The sequence below is a fragment of the Manis pentadactyla genome, chromosome 12, assembly GCF_030020395.1.
Source record: "Manis pentadactyla isolate mManPen7 chromosome 12, mManPen7.hap1, whole genome shotgun sequence".
Taxonomy (NCBI): Eukaryota; Metazoa; Chordata; class Mammalia; order Pholidota; family Manidae; genus Manis; species Manis pentadactyla.
The window spans coordinates 30,052,646-30,068,204 of record NC_080030.1 but is presented as its reverse complement, the minus strand read 5'-3'; the positions used below and the strand labels follow the sequence as shown (position 1 = coordinate 30,068,204).

Sequence of the window (15,559 nt, the reverse complement as noted above, 5' to 3'; positions counted from 1 at the left end):
TTAAGCCCTGAGAGGGGTGCAGCCCGGACAGAAAGCCCTGGGCTCCCCCTCCATCCCTACCCCTCCATATCCCTGGGTGGGCAGGGGTCCTGGTGTGCTTGGCCTGGGGGCACCGTGCAAAGCCGGGACCCCGCACCCAGAAGTAGCTCGTGCCGATTCTGGCTCCTGATGCCCTGCGGCGCTCCGTGCTGAGGGGCTGCAGCCAAGAGGCCAGGCTGGGTCCCCTCCAGTGCCCTCCCGTCCGGCCTGGGCCCACCGCTTGTAGCCAGGCCAGTTTTCCTATCTGGTGGCCGCTGCTACCTTCCTCAAAGGTGGTGACGCGAAGCTGCCCATGACTCTGCGTGTCCCCCAGCCTGACTCACCGGCAGAGACGCGCTGCCTGGAGGTGGGGGTCCAAGCCCAGCAGGTGGAGGAGGGCCAGGACAGAGGGGGCCATGCAGCCCCCGCAGGTCCAGGGGAGGGCGGTGCTGATGGGCACCCCTCCCACCGATGCTTCCCTGTGGGTGCCTGCATGCATGCCCTCAAGATGAACTTGCCTCATCCGGGCTGAGTGAACCCAGCTCTTCCCCGGGCACCCCGAGATGAGCTCCCACAGTGACCACAGCATGGGCTCTCTTAGGAGCCTCCTTGGGGTGCGGGTGGGCTTGGGGTCCTCGGGGTGAGCCGCAGGCAGGAAGGGGCGCGTGCGGAGCAGCCTCGGTCCCTTGGCACAGGCCAGGCATCGTCCTGGACTCAGACATAGGTCCCCCCCGGGCTTGGTCTCTCATTGCAGCTCTGTGTCCCTGGACACAAGGCCCCATTTTCTCATCTGCAAGACAGGCCGCTGTGAGGAGCCGGCTGCCCGTAAGCCAGAGGGCAGATGCTTTATTTGTGAGGCCTGCTCCAAGGACCGTTTCCCAAGCCTGTGTGCCGAGCTGTGTTTGATGGGCGCCCCATGGCACACCCATGGCTCTCAGACCCCTGGGTCTGTGGACAGGACTCAGGCGTCCTGGGGTCCTGGGGTCTTGGGTGAGGAAGCAATGCAGGAAACATGCAAAAAGTGGCCGGAAGCCCAGAGCCAGGTCTGCTTGTGTGAACGTTTATCCTCCTAGAGGGGCTGGAGGTCCAGACAGGCACCTCCAAGGGGGGGGCATATCATCGCCTGGGGCTGCAGGCCCGAGGCTGCTCCTCATGGTGCCCTAGGCACAGTCGGTTGAGTGCTCCCTGCGCGGAGGTGCGGGGCCCCAGGCTGAGCTCTGCACCGTCATCCCGCTGTCTCCACCTCTGGAACCAGCCTGTGAGGGACAGATGGCGGTCATCCAAAGGATGTTAGGCTGTGGACCGCACGGGGCCAGCAGCAGGTGACAACGCAGCTCCATGTGCCCACAGCCCGGGCCTGAGCTGTTCTTCAGGGCAGAGCAGAGGGCAACCAGCTGGGGTGGGGACGGCCCACTGCCTGCCGAAGCATCTGCCTTTTTCCCACAAGTGTGGTCTCTGCCATGTTCTCTGCCCTCCTTGCAGCCATCACCTTCCTGCGGGTGAGAACTGGGCTGCAGGACACGGAGCCTGCTGCTCTGGGTGCCCCTTGGGACTGTCCTGCAAGATGGGCCACTGGTACCAAACCTGAGTCACTGGGCCTGGACGTTGGAGCAGGTTGGCAGGACCCTGACAGGCCGGTGACAGGAGCATTCGGAGGAGGAGGCGAGGAGGCCCACAGGCGGAGGCCAGCATCTGGGGCCTGGGGGCTCTGGCAGCGCACTGCACTGGCCGCAGGGCCCCAGCCCCCAGAGAGGCTGCAGGCCTGGCCTCAGAGCTGTTCTGCGATGGCAACAATGCCAAACTCTGGACTCGGACTTTGTGTTGTTGACAGGAATGAGAAAACACCTCATTTGCAGAGGAAGAGGAAATGGGATCTTGGCCCTCAGGGCATGTGTCACTTGTGGGCTGCTGGGGCACATTCCAGACTTCAGCGCCTCGTGACTCCCGCACCGTTCCCTGCACACTGTGGGGTGTCTGGGGTCCACACACGGCGTGCATCTGTCTGCATGCTTCCCGAGGCCTGTGCATCTCCCAGAGGACCCTGGTGGGGGACAAAGGGCATGGCAGGGGGGCCTGTGGCCGGGCCTTGGGCCCCCCTGGCTGGCAGCCCTGAGCACTGTCCCTGCTGTCACCACATATGCTGCTGGCCCTCCACGGGGAGCCCACTGCCCACACTGCCCTGTGTGCACGGGGATGCGTGAACAGTGTGGCCAAGGTCTGCCCCTGCACCTCCACAACCAGGCCGGGGTCAGCCCGCCCCGAGTCCGCCCCCGCATCCATGCCCTGAGCAGGGTGCAGTGCCCTGTGGGCACACGGGAGCTGGCGGGCAGAGCAGGGCCTCTCAGGTGGCCAGGCCTCCACGCCCAGCCTGCCAGAAGAAGGGTTGGCAGAGGGCACTGGCCAGTCCTCAGGATCCTGGGCAGGTAATCGCTTCAGGTTACCTGCCTCCCAGACTTGGACAGCCGAGCTGCCCGCCCAGGATGACCAAAGCCTGGGGCACCCCAGCTCCCTTGTCTGACTGCCTGGCCCTGTAAGAACAGCTCCCCAGGCACGGTTCTTGCCAGCCCAGCCCTGAGGCCAGGCCCACGGGAAGGCTGAGGTCCACCACGCACCCCACAGTCATGGGGGCCCCACACCCCACGGGGCTTGTCTCTCATGCCTTGTTGGGGCTTGCCCATGAGCACAGCTGTATCCCCCTTCCTCAGAGGGCCCCAGCGCGCGTGTCCCGCCTGAGAACCAGAGAGCTGGCTTCGGAGCGAGGGCCACAAGCACTACATGTCCATCTGCAGTTTCTGCTGAGGCCGGACCCTTGGCCGTGTGCCACTGCGTCTGCTTGTTGGTAAGAGTGGTGAAGGGACCTCGGGGGGGCAGGGGGGTCCCTGGGAGGCTGACTGTTACAGGGCCAATGCAGGGCCCCCCACTGGCAGCTACAGGAGGGGCAGAGTGGGTGGTGACAAGGACCATGGGTCGGTGGGGGGGCAGCGGCATTGTGGTGAGTCAGCAGGGCTGCCTCCAGCCCTCCACAGTGTCCCCCAGCCCACTTCAGTGTCCCCAGCCCACTGCAGCATCCCCCAGCCCATCTCAGCATCCCCCAGCTCACCTCAGCATCCCCCAGCTCACCTCAGCGTCCCCCAGCCCACTGCAGCGTCCCCCAGCCCACCTCAGCGTCCCCCAGCCCACTTCAGCATCCCCCAGCCCACTGCAGCGTCCCCAGCCCACCTCAGCATCCCCCAGCTCACTGACGCATCTTTGCAGAGAGCTGAGATGACACGGGGCCATCTGACCAGAGGCCCTAGGGCAGAGTCCCCGTGAGGGCCTGGGCAGCACGAGCCAGCACAGTGAGGCTCCTGCATCATGAGGCGATGTGGACACCTTGCAGGAAAAGGATGCAAGACACTGAATTCTAAAGTAGGTATGAAGACAAGTACCTAGATGAAAATTTAAAAGCCATCAAGTCACAACTTTTCAAGGCTGGCGCGTAGCAGATAATCAAGGGTCGCTTACCCCGCCCTCCCTGTGTTTTCCAGCTGTGGTCTCATGGCCACAGGACGTGGTGACACAGCCCTGCTTCTTCCAAGTGTGGCTGATTGGAATTTTTTTGATGCTTGTGGGTTAAGTGTGGTCTTCTCTTCTCAGCTCATTACTGGCACCGCGCAGAGAGCCATCAGGGAAGGAGGTGCAAGCTGCCGGCTTGCAGCCCTCACTGCCCACCCTCTGCATGCAGAGCACCCTCTTCCCGCCAGCCCCACATGCTGGGGCTGTGGTCCCCCGGGCCCTGCAGGGAGATCTGGCAGCCCAGGGGTGCTCCTGGAAGCCGTGCTGTCCCTGTCCTGCTGGCAGGAGCAACGACCCTCCCGGGCATTTCTCACAAACCCACGCTGAGGGCGGCTCACACTCTGCTTCTACTCAGTGATTCAAGGTGCCCGCAGGCCCCAGCTCCTCCCAGGACCCCAAGGAGGGTGACCGAGATACCGCGGGTCTTAACCGCTAATGGTTAAAAACACTGTCATTTTGCAAAGCTTACAGGACTGTGTATCGGTGTGAACACCCACACGGAGCCCGAAGCTCACTGTTCGCCGGCCTCATGGGCAGTTTGCCCCGCCTGGCAGAAGAGAGCCCTGGGCCACCCTGACAGTGACTGTGGGGCAGACACCCTCTCTCCCCCAGATTGAGTCTCAAAAGCCGGGTGGCAGTTCTTGGCTGCCCACCAGGGAGAAAGACATCTGATATGCAGCCTGGCTCTATCTCCCAAAAGGAAGTGGGCTCGGGGACCCAGGCTCACAGGGCTTAAAGGTTGCAAAGAGGGTGACTAGGTTAGACATGCACTCTGGACTCCTGGGTCTGTCTCCCTTCGCTGGGCACCCTCAAACTAAGTGGCCCTGGGGTCAGTTGGGGCCTCCAACCCCACAGGCAGCCCCTCCAGTTGCCTCAAGCCCCTCCCCAAGGGTAGATGGGTGGGAATTGTCCAAGTTGCAGGTTCCTGGCAAGATGTGCGGCTGACCCAGGGGTCAGCAGGGAACAAGCCCTTGGGGTTCTCATGACTCTAGCCAGCTGACTTGACCTCTGGCCCAGCCAGGCTAGGGGAGGCTGGGGGTTGATTCGGCCTTCATTTTCTTGAGCTGTTCACCCACTCGGGGGTCAGCAGGAACCCGGATGGGCCAGCTGCCTTGACAAGTGTGGAGGGAGACATACAGGAGCTCTGCCTTGTGACCCCCGCCCCCCACCCCACCCTCCGCAGCCCATCCAGTGCTGGGGGCCACAGAGCCCACCTCCCTCACCCCAGCCTCAGGGTGTAGGTGAATCCGGTTGGCCCTCAGCCAGCCGACCCGCCCCTTCTCACAGACCTCCCATTCCCATCCTGGGTAAGACCCCTTTTCCTGGAAGACACCTGTTTTGCCTAAAGACCTTTGGTCCGAATCTGTGCAGGAGAAAGTGGTTGTCTGACTTTCCAAGAGCCCCCTTCCCATTCTCAGAAAGGAGCCCACCCACTCTTGCCTGCCTTTTCCTTGGCTGTGTGTGGCTTTGACTTCTCCCGAGGGGGTGGGAGCAGGGATGGAGGCTGCCCTGGGGGTGGAGACCCAGCAGAGGCCCCCTCTTGGCCTCTAATTATCCTGCCCACTTACTCGGCAACCAGAGATTACCCTGCGGTTAACAGACACTCAGCATAATTTTGCACATCCGTCCACGAGGCACAGAGGAAGGACAGAAATAGGAACCCCTGGCAGGATCCTAGCGGTTTATTGGGGTTGGCCAGTGGTCCCGGCCCCTCACATCTGCCAGGGAAGCAGGGCTCTGCTCCCAGCCTCCCTGGGGCCTTGGGGTAGCTGCCCTCAAGGTCAGGATGAGTCGAATCGGGTGTGTCGGGAGAGGGCAGCCTGGGTGTGAGACTCCCATCTGCACCGAGGCCCAACCCAGACATGTCTAGTCCCCCCGTCAGGCTCCGGCCACCCCCTCCCAGGGTCACCCCCACACCTCCAGGCCCTTCCTTGGGCACCCAGCCTGGGCAGCCACTGGAAACAGGAGCCTCAGCGTGCCGCCAGCACCCTCTACTGGCAGCCAAGGATGGCCCAGTGTCCTGAAACCAGGGGCCGGGGGCTCTGCAGGTCCCTGCCAGGGCTCCAAGCAGGCCTCCGGCGGAAGCTTCCCTCCGCCCACCGCATGGGCCCACCGCGCCTGCCCACGTTCCTGTGTGTGTGCACACGAGTGGCGTGTGCATGCGTATGTGCAGACGCCGGCACCAGCAGCCCCTTGCTGCCCACCATGACCTCACCCCGACACCCTCTTTGTGCAACGGGAAATCCATCTATCCAAAAGTTCTTTAAAGGAAAAGCCCCATTTTTTACTGCGGTCTTAGTATGATGTCAGAAAATCCCGGGAAAGTGGGAGCTCTGACCCCAGACAGCTGTGGACACCCTTCCCTCATCCACCCGGCACTTGCCAGCACATAACCTGCCTCTGCAGTGAGGGGAAGACGGCGGGTAGGTCACTGCGGCCCCCAGCCCTCCCTCCTGGCCAGCCCCACATGTGCGCTGCCCTTTAGTGACTCCAGAGCACAGAGGAAGGGGGTTTCTTGCCACACTTCAGGAGCGATGAGATAACTATGAGCTCCACGGGCATGGGGGTCCTCCCTCCCAGTCCTTCTGTCCATGCAGCACTGGGTCAGGGTGGTGGCTCACAGGGTGACGCCCTCAGTGGGCAGCGTACACTCCCTGGGTGAGCCGGCCAGCAGCGAGGCCGCACCGCCCAGCCCAGCCCACCTGGTGGAGGCGACCAAGCTCGAGCCACAGGCGTGCTTAGGTTTGGTTCTTTATTATATGTGCTCCATGTGTACGCACACAGCATTTCCTTTCACAGAAAGGATCCTTGCTGCACACACACACCCCTGGCTCATGCTCTGCCCTCCATCTCCAAAATGAGGCTGATGTGGAATGGCCCAGCCTGAGCAGAACTCACAGGGTGATGATGCCGTGGGCACAGGGCTGGGTGGGGAGGGGCTCACAGTGGCCCCTGAGCACTTGGGACGAACAGGCGGCAACCTGTGTTCAGTCTGTCTCGATAAGGAGCCGGCGGGGCTGTGCCTGCAGGTCCTATGCAGGAGCCAGAGGGACCCACGGGCCACCCCGCACCACACCTCGGGCCCTCAGGGCCCAGGCTTGGAAGGTGGTCATGCCCATCACACCCCTCCTGCTCCAGATGGGCCCCTCTCAGTCCTGAGAGGCTGCGGGGCACCTGGGGCCAGGAGGTAGGTGACATGTGGCACCAGGGGTCACACCACTGTGTCCTCCCCCAGCTGGGCCCGGCGTGGCACTGCAGGTCCAGGTGGCAGCGGGCTTTGAGGAGGGCCACTGCAGGCAGGACCCTGGCATTGTAGGAAAAGCACAGCCAGTAACTAGGGCCTCCCAGCCTGCAGATGTCCATGGTGCCCCCGACCGCTCAGGACCGCCCCACAGGACACTGGGCCCGCTGGGGCACCTGCCCATCTGCTGTCACATGCTGCCTGCCCTGGAAGCACTCTCACAAGTCAGGAGCCCCCTACCCCTCATCATCCGTAAGGAAATGGTCCAGAGTTTGGGCTCCAGGGGGCCGTCCAGGCTGGGGTCCAGCCGAGTGCCCATCACACTGAGCTGCTCATTAGCCTCTTCAGGCACTGACAGTATGTATGGTCCAAGGGAAGGTCAGCCGTCTTCCAAAACAAAAACACACTTGTAGGGTCACTGTTTGCAGAGACCACCAGCCCCACTGGGCTGTGAAGGCAGGTGCGAGGCCTTGGCTAGAGGCGCGGTCACAGCTCACAAGAGCCTTTCCCTGTACGTGCAGGAGAGGGTGCGGTGCATAGAGAGCTGCTCCATGCTGGCCTTTCTCTGCCCCCACCCCCCATCTCACCTTCCTACACCAGTGGGGGCCTGGTGCCAGTGATACCAGAAGGGTCACAAGCATTGACCACCTCCCCTGCCCCCAGCTAATGACCAGTCATTGTTCCCACCTGCCCTGATGCCCTTTGGACTGGAAGGATGTTTGCAGGAGGCGGCGGGACACAGGACACGGCACTGGGTGATTCCAAAGCTTGGCTTGTGATAGGAAGGAAGGCAGGGACTCTCCCTCCTGCGTCTTGGGGCTTCCTTGTGGCAGGGAGCGCGGTCCATTCAGAACAGACCATGGCTTCACCCGTTAGCCTGCCTGCCTCTGACTTTCAGCTTCTGGGTTTTATGAGCTCTGCGGGGACCTGGCGCCCACGTGGCTGTGCCACCCCAGGCCCGGTGCCTCCTACGGTGTCGGCTTTCCTCGGATGGTGGCCCAGGGGCATCCACTGGCCAGGCCTGGGTGGCAGAACTGAGGCTGTGAGCAGCGGGCATTAAGAGTGTGGCCCAGAGGAAGGCTGGTGAAGTGATAAAGGCCGTGACCTTGAGCTCAAGGACTCCCTGACGGCTTCTGTGGTTGGTCTGGTCATCCTCAGGGAGTCGGTAGCAGAGGGAACCCCAGGGGTCTCCCCAACGTCTGGAAGCAGCTGAGATGCCTTCCGCCCAGATTCCACGGGCCCCCGGGGGCCAGTCCTGCTCATCCCCACTCACCGGGAGGCTGGGTGGGCAGAAACGGGCAAGGGCCCCAGGACAGAGCCGCACTGCGGGACTGATCTGCAGAGCCACGTGGTGTGGCTGGGGCTGCACCACAAGGACAGACGGACAGAGCTGCTCACGCGGATGGAGCCTTGCTGCATGCACGAAACCCCGTGAGGCGTCTACACCACGACCTCTGGGGCCTGGGGCTCCCCCGGTGGGCTCAGGGTAAGGCAGTCTGTGGACCTCCTGGAGCGTGGGGTGGGCGCCTGGCATGTTGTACAGCTGAAGGGGTGCACATCGCCCAGGCTGCGGCTGAGCTGGGCGCTCTGCCCGGATTCCCTCTCCGCCTCTGGGACCTGCAGGGGAGACCACCTGTGTCCTGCAGCCACCCTCTTGCGCCCCCTGCTTCTGTGAAGGAAGCCCACCTCCTTGGCCAGGGCCAACCTCCCCCAATTTCGCCCCACTCCTGTGCCTCCAGGCTGCCCACCTGGGCACGCTGCCCTGCCCTCTCCTCACCGCTCTGCAGAGCCCACCCACTAGCTGGACCCCAGGCCACCGGTGCCAGATGTGGGCTCCATACCGCAGCTGGGCAGCATGGGGGTGCGCAGCCCTCCCCGCCCCCAGCTCCAGGGGCCACTCAGAGGAGCCCGGCCTTTCCTTTCGAACTCATGGACTTGGGGCACTACCGCCTAACAGGTTTTAGGGAGCTGCCCTGGAAGCATCCTCACAAGTCAGGAGCCCCCCACCTCCTATCACCTGTGAGGAAACTGCCCAGAGCTCCGACTCCGGGTGGCCCTGCAGGGGTCCATCTAGGCTGGGGTCCAGCTGAGCACCCACCCCACTGAGCTGTTCTCAGCCACAGGGCAGCGTAAGCTTGCTGCTGGCAGGGGGGCTGTGCGGGTGCCACACATCCAGCCACAGCCGACTGCCCTTCTGTGCACGGCCTCTGACCAGAGCCCCCGTGCCCTGGGGGCTGACCCTTTTGGGGTCCTGGAGAGCTGCTCTCTCCCTCCTCTCTGGACCTGGCTCTGACATTCTCCTGGACTCAAATAACACCCTGATTTTCTCTTTCCAGGGTACTACCCCATGTCAGCTCAGGCCAGAAACTCCTAGCCCGGGTACCCCAGAACCACTGGTTGTGGCTTCTCCTCTCTCCTGGGGGCCTGAAGCAGCCCCGAGAGCCCCTCACACAAGAACTCACCACGCTAGGATGGGGGACTGGCCACAGGGGGGCTGGGAGGCCGAGAAGGTGCCCCATGCTGGCGCTAAGGTCGAGGAGAACTGGCCCCAGCCCACTCTGTCCCCTGAAAGCCTCCAGTCCTCCCCGTGCCCAGCTGCAGCTCCAGAGCACCCTCGGCGGGGCCCGGGTGGGCTGGACAACAGGAGCAGGGGGTGGCCTGCGGCTACCCAGCCCATGGTGGGGACGTACCTGCTGCGGAGCCTCGGCACTCCCGCCCCTCGTTGTGACCACCACCAAGGGCTCCTGGCGAGAAGCTGGGGGGAGGGAGCAGGGTGTGAGCACCGCTGGGGCCGGCCTCCCACACCCCACGTGGCAGCACCCCCGGGCTAGGGCTTCTTCTGCGGGAGCCCTGGTGCTGAGGGGGGACTGAGAGCCTCTGGGCCCAGGCAGCCCCTCCTCCCGGCGGCCTGGGTGCCCCCCTCGACCTCCACCTTCCGGGCAGGGGTACATGGGAGGTTGTCTGCAATCGCAGGCATGGTCACTCGTGCGAGGTGCCCGAGTTCCCTTCGATGGGCAGTTTCCATGGGGCGCCCCGTGGGTTGCTGGACGCCACCCGGGTGGCCCGCACCCACAGCCCCTGGGAGCGAGAGTGAAGCCTGGAACACCTCCCTGGGGCCTGGCCAAGCGGTGCCCCGACCCCCCGCCAGCGAGCCCATGCTGCCCCATGTGCCCCACCCTGGCTGCTCTGGCCGACCACACGGTCTCCAGCCTGGTCAGGCTCCTCCGGGGCAAACACCCCATTATCAGCCTTGCTCACGCTGGGCTGCAGACCACGGGAGGGACAGACGCTCAGAATGGACGGGCGGACACAGCAACTTAGAGGCCAAAACCACCCCGGGGGGTCCTGGGTGACTGAGTGGGCAGGTGACACCGTGTGACCCTGGGTGGCCCTGAGTGGCCAGGCCATGAAGCTGCTCCCCAGGCTCTCGCACCCACGTCCACTGTCCAGGGACCTGAAGATGCTCAGGAAACAGCAGAAGCCATCACAGCCTTCCTGGGGTGACAGGAAGTCACCTCCACGCCCCAGACACATGGACGACTGTGGAAGTGCCCCTGAGGACATGGAGTTCACGTGGCCAAATGGACACTTGGTCCTGCAGCCCCTGGGAGTGGCTATGATTAGTGGCCTCTTGTCATGTGGCTTCCACTACACCTGAGTGTGATGGGAGAAAAAGTCTGGTGAAATGCTTTCTGGGGGCTGCATCACAAAGAAGGGACACTCGCTGGTCAGGCCGGGCTCCCCACAAGATGAGGGGCCCCGGTGACCAGCTGCAGAGAAAGCAGGTCTCCGCAGGGAACACCCTGTGCTCCTGTCTCTGGCCCCAGGCCCCAAGGTCGAGGGGACCCCGGTGTGAGGGGGAATCACGGCTGCATGTCCTCGCCTCTCCTGGGGACAGTACTTGCTACTCGACTCCCACAGCGATGGCCCAGCCTTGGCAGGGGATGCACTCACCTTGCTCCTGGGCCCCAGCAGCCCCCTCCGGCCCACCACTGCTGCAGGGCGGCTCCTCCTCGGAGAGCACCTCGGCCCCCAGGGGCTCATCCACTGACATCTCCCTGGGCCCCACCGGCCAGGAGTCAGCTTCAGCGTCTGGTGGGAGCAAACTGCCATGGCTGTGGGCCACGTGGACGGCGCTGTCCCTGCTACCAGGTGGGCCCATGTCGCATGCATGGCTGATGTAGGACTCCTGGTAATGCCTCTTCTCTGCGGGGGCAGGGGGACAGCAGACCGAAGAGTGGGCATCGGACATGGGCGGAGGGGCCCTCCTGCATCCCCGGAGCCCCCGGTGGCCGATGGTGGCCCTGGGACCCTGCCAACTTCCCCACCCTGAGCTGGTGCTGAAACCCTGGTGGGGTGCAGTGTGAGAAGAGGGTCACCCAGAGATCAGGCCCCCAGGTGTCCACAGTTCCAGCACAGGCTCCTGGGGGAATTTATCAGGACCCTTAAGCAGCCCACACAAGCAGGCATGCACACACAGGCATGCAGACATGAACACGTGTGCACACAGGCATGCACACACATGCACATAATGCACTTGCACACACACATGGATGCACATGTACACACACAGGCACGTATACAATATATACTTGTGCATGCACAGCCACCCAGGGGGGGTGCTGTCACTCTCACATTGCTGCCCACCCCTCAGCAATCCTGTCGGCTCCCGGGGAATTCTCCCCCAAAGAGCCCACCTTTGAATCAGGCTCCAGGAGAGCCGGAGGCATGGGGTCACCACCTTGCCCTTCCGTCATAACACCTGGGGGGACACGTGAGCCAAGCATCCACACCGCATGATGTGAGAAACAGAGGTGCCCCGTGACTGCTGCATGGGAAGCTCCAGGCCCAGGCCCTGGCTGGGGGGTACGAGCAGTGTGGGCACAGGCGGTGCTCTGGGCACCCAGTCCATGGGCAGGGTGAGGATGTGCACAGGTGCCCACCTTCGGCCTCCTCCAGCTGCTGCAGGTGCTGCAGGGCGGGCTGCAGGGCCAGGTGGAGCTGGTGGCTGGCGCTGAGCAGCCGCAGGAGGTGGCGGGAGCGGGAGGCGCAGCGCGTGTAATACACCAGCTTCCTGGCGGAGGGCAGTCCGTCCAGTTGGATCTCAAACTTCTTTCCCTGGGCAGAGGGACAAGAAGTGAATTTACAACAAGGCCATATGATGAGTGAAGGGAAGTGTCTTAAACACCAGCCACAACCCAAGCTTGGGGCCTACCACTGTTTCCTTGTGCAAATCTGACTTCTGTGGGCAGGCAGCGTTTTGGGGGGCCCACTGCTCTTTGCTCAGTAATGAGAAGGCTGCCCCTGGGGCCTGGGGTGGCCATGGGGGGCACCAGTCCAGGACAGTGTGAGCAGGGCCACACTGTCCCCGCTCTTCTCCCCTGAGTCCAGCCTGGGTGACCGTGTGCCACCAGGACGACAGCAGAGGCGCCTGGAAGCCGGCAGTGCCAGCACGGTGGTTCCATGACTCACTCCTCATCCCCTCCACTCTCTCCACACAGGAGCCAAAGGCCACCTGGGACCAAGACTCCGAACACCCTGTCAGGGCAGGAGAGCACCTCCCGGGGCAGGAGAGCACTTCCTGGGGCAGGGCTGCCTCCCGCTGGGGGAGCCAGGCCGCAGGTGGGGGCAGGGGGCATGCTGTCGGTGGGGGATGAGGTGCCCAGGAAATGCCCTGAGGAGCAGCTCTAGTCCCCTCGGCCCCGTCAGACACTCACCAGAAACGCCAGCTTCCCTACGCGGGGCCAGGGAAAGTCGTAGAGCAGCTGGGCAGCGCGGCTCTCCTCCTGCGGAGCAGCAGAGGGGCCAGGTCAGGGGTCAGAGGCAAGGCCGCAGGCCCAGCCCTTTCTGGGGAGGGGGCGCTGCAGGGGCCCCACCCCACCTGATAGACGTGCACTCCTTTGAGGGTCAGCCCCAGGATGATGGTCGGTCTGTCTTCCTTCTTATCCTGAAAAGGACACCAGCGTCAGAGCCCTCAACAGCCTGTGCCTGGCAGGCTGGGCCTTGTTGTGGGCAAGCAGGCTGCAGTTAGCCCACCGTGGCCATGCACCGGACCTAGGCAGGGTCCCCGGGCCACAGGTGGCTGTGGGCACACACCCTCCCTGCCCCGGGCTCAGTGTCCTGGCCACCCCGTGGGCTCCCTTCCCTTGGGCAGAGCAGCTCTGAGGCAGCCTGGACTCATTTTCCCACTGAGCTTGACCTTGTACAGCCTGAAGAAGTGGACAGGGACATCCTCCAGCCGGCAGGCCTCCCTGATGAAGTGTAGCACAGCCTCCTTGGGGTTTAGGCCCCGCTGCTCGCGGTGCATGCTGGGAGCATGCCTGAGGATGTAGGCGCTGCCCCTCTTGGCGATGATCTGAGGGTGAATCACAGGCCTGTCGGGCCCTGCCTGCTCCCCAACCCCCTGCCCCATCCTGGCCCTCAGCCCGTCTGCGCTGGGCAGGGGGAAGGCTCTCCATCGTCCGGAGCAGGAAGCCTCAGTGGCCTTACCCACTGTGGGAAGTAGGCCTGTGGCTCGAAGTACCTCCCGACGTGGACTGGCTCCCGGTGGTTGCCCAGGTCGGCCTGCAGCCCGTAGGCAGCCAGCAGGAAGTACGCCTCCTCCCGGTGGGCGCACTCGGACCGCAGCACCCGCTCCCGCAGGTGGCAGTAGTACAGGTGCCTGGCCGTCCTGTCCCTGGAAGGCAGTTGGCAGGTTTCTGAGAGGCTGGCTCTGCCCCACCGGCCTGGCCACCACCCAGCCCTCCTGCCACACTGCCCCAGGCCTTGGCCTCTCTGGGTCCCAGCAGGCCCAGCCCTGTCATGCAGGCCGCTTTCTGGGGTGGCGCAGGAAACCACTGCCGTCACACCTCAGCTCTCAGAGTGCCAGACCCGAGTCTGTTCCCCAGCAGGGTTGGCCTTCACCAGCTCCAGGCCGGGTGCTGCCAGCGCTGCAGGGGCGTGCCTGTGGAGGACTGCCTGGACCTGAGGGCACAGGCAGGCCCAGAGCTGAGGCTCATTCCCAGATGGGGTGTTTCCTGTTCATTCCGAGTAGAGGAGCACTGGCTCTGGAGAGCAGCTTAGATTTTCTTATTCTGTGGACCGTGGCTGGTCCCAGGCCCAGCACAGCTCCCCTCCGTCACCCAGCCCTTCCATTCTCCTCTCCATGACCCTCCAGACCCCCCCACAGCCAAACCCTCAATCCAGACCCTTCCACAGCCACACACTCTCATAATTGGAACTTCCCACACACTTTCAGTCTGGAAACTTCCACATGGCCACACACCCCCAGTCTCCAGAATCTTCCACACACGCACACATGCCTTCCTCCCACCTCTCTGCCTAGGAAAGTCTGCTGGGGCCACTGGCACCAGCACAGGGAATTCCTGGGGACACAGGCTCTGCTCACGTGCCCCCAGTCTGGGATGCGCAGGCCCCTGGGCCGTCCAGGGCTCCATCAGCCTACGCGCTCTGGGGCGGATCCCCTGTACGTCAGGTGGAGCCTGCTGGGGTCCTGCCCTGGCAACCTCCCCCGCCCAGGCCGGTGCCCAGCACGGAGCCCCACGCGGGGGACAGCTGGCTCAAAGAAGGTGTCTTCACACCTTCCCAGCACCTGCTGGGTAAGAATCCCATCTGGAGACACCAGTCCCTGCACCGGGGGAGTGCTTGGCTTCACAGTGTACAGCATATGGCTCCCACCTGCCACGCAGCCGCACGTCCTTCCTGCCTCTTTGGTTCACCGTGGTGGACGCCCACCATCCCAGGGAACGTCCTTAACATCAGCAACAATTACCTTATGAGCCTCCCGTTTTCCACGTAGTACTGCACCCGGAGGAAGGTCACAAAGGGTGCACCGGGCCTCCAGTGTCCCTGTGGGTAGGGGTAGAAAGAGGAGGAAGGCAGTGCAAGTGGCCCAGCTGGGCGCAGCTGGCGCCGCCCCTGTGGGCAGGCACCCGGAGGCTCTAAGCTGCCCAAGCTCAGGTCTCAGCTGGGGGCAGGTCACGGTTCGATCTTACATCCCTAAAAGGGCAACCCAGTGGGGCGTCTGTGGCGTCCCTGAGCCTTCACCTAGACCCGCACTGACGCTGACTCCAGAGGCAGCCGTGCGCCAGCTGGGCCGCAGGCAGCGGACGTTCCTCTGTGCAGGGAGCACCCTGGTACCCGCGCCCGACCCAGATGCGTGGACACTTGAGGGAGTCTGGGGCAGCGCCCACCTGGTGGTCTAACTTACTTTACACATTTCTCTCTTCCAGTCCTTTGAGAAGAACTTGCTGAGCTTCTGCTCCAGGTCCACGAACATGTACTCATTATCTGAAAAGAGGGGCCTCGTTGGAGCAGTCCCCCTGGTCTGGGGTAAACAGGCCCGGGGCATGGTGGAGTGAACTTGTATGGAGCGGCTGGGGGCTGCTTTCTGGGCTGGCGCTCCCAGCACTGCCCTCGACGTCCCGGGGGCCAATGTTGCCGGCTGCACAGGCGGTTTCCCAGCGCAGGAATTGGATATTGAAGCTGATGCGCACATCAGGCAAGCCACAGGTGACCACGTGCTCTCACCCCTCCACCCGGGACCCCGGCCCAGCTTTGGAGTAAGTCCTGTACAAATGAAATGCCTACAAATCTGGAAACAAATTGGCCAGCTTCAAGTCGACGATCCACGTTAACGTGGCTCTGCCGGGAAGGGGCTCGCACGAGCGGCTTCCTTCCACATTATGCATTTCTGTACTCTAGCAATATCACAACCCTGTGTTTCCTTTATATGCTGGAAAAAAA

The 15,559-nt window shown here is 63.4% G+C and overlaps 1 protein-coding gene across 4 annotated transcripts in view; it reads right to left on the bottom strand.

Annotated features, from left to right (window-relative positions):
* Positions 1 to 6,063: 6,063 nt before the first annotated feature.
* Positions 6,064 to 15,559, bottom strand: part of FRMD1 (FERM domain containing 1) — a 35,382-nt gene continuing 25,886 nt past the window's right edge. Inside the window, exons 4-13 of one of the 4 annotated variants that reach the window (XM_057490268.1) lie at positions 15,024 to 15,103; positions 14,586 to 14,662; positions 13,304 to 13,490; positions 13,014 to 13,169; positions 12,696 to 12,761; positions 12,532 to 12,600; positions 11,758 to 11,932; positions 10,769 to 11,020; positions 9,505 to 9,569; positions 8,046 to 8,431 (exon numbers count right to left, since the gene is read on the bottom strand). In XM_057490268.1, coding sequence (XP_057346251.1) covers positions 8,255 to 8,431; positions 9,505 to 9,569; positions 10,769 to 11,020; positions 11,758 to 11,932; positions 12,532 to 12,600; positions 12,696 to 12,761; positions 13,014 to 13,169; positions 13,304 to 13,490; positions 14,586 to 14,662; positions 15,024 to 15,103 — 1,304 coding nt within the window. In that variant the 3' untranslated portion in view covers positions 8,046 to 8,254. Of the gene's footprint in view, positions 8,432 to 9,504; positions 9,570 to 10,768; positions 11,021 to 11,757; positions 11,933 to 12,531; positions 12,601 to 12,695; positions 12,762 to 13,013; positions 13,170 to 13,303; positions 13,491 to 14,585; positions 15,104 to 15,559 lie in introns of all 4 variants that reach the window. The other 3 variants (XM_057490267.1, XM_057490270.1, XM_057490269.1) reach the window with 3 other exon arrangements.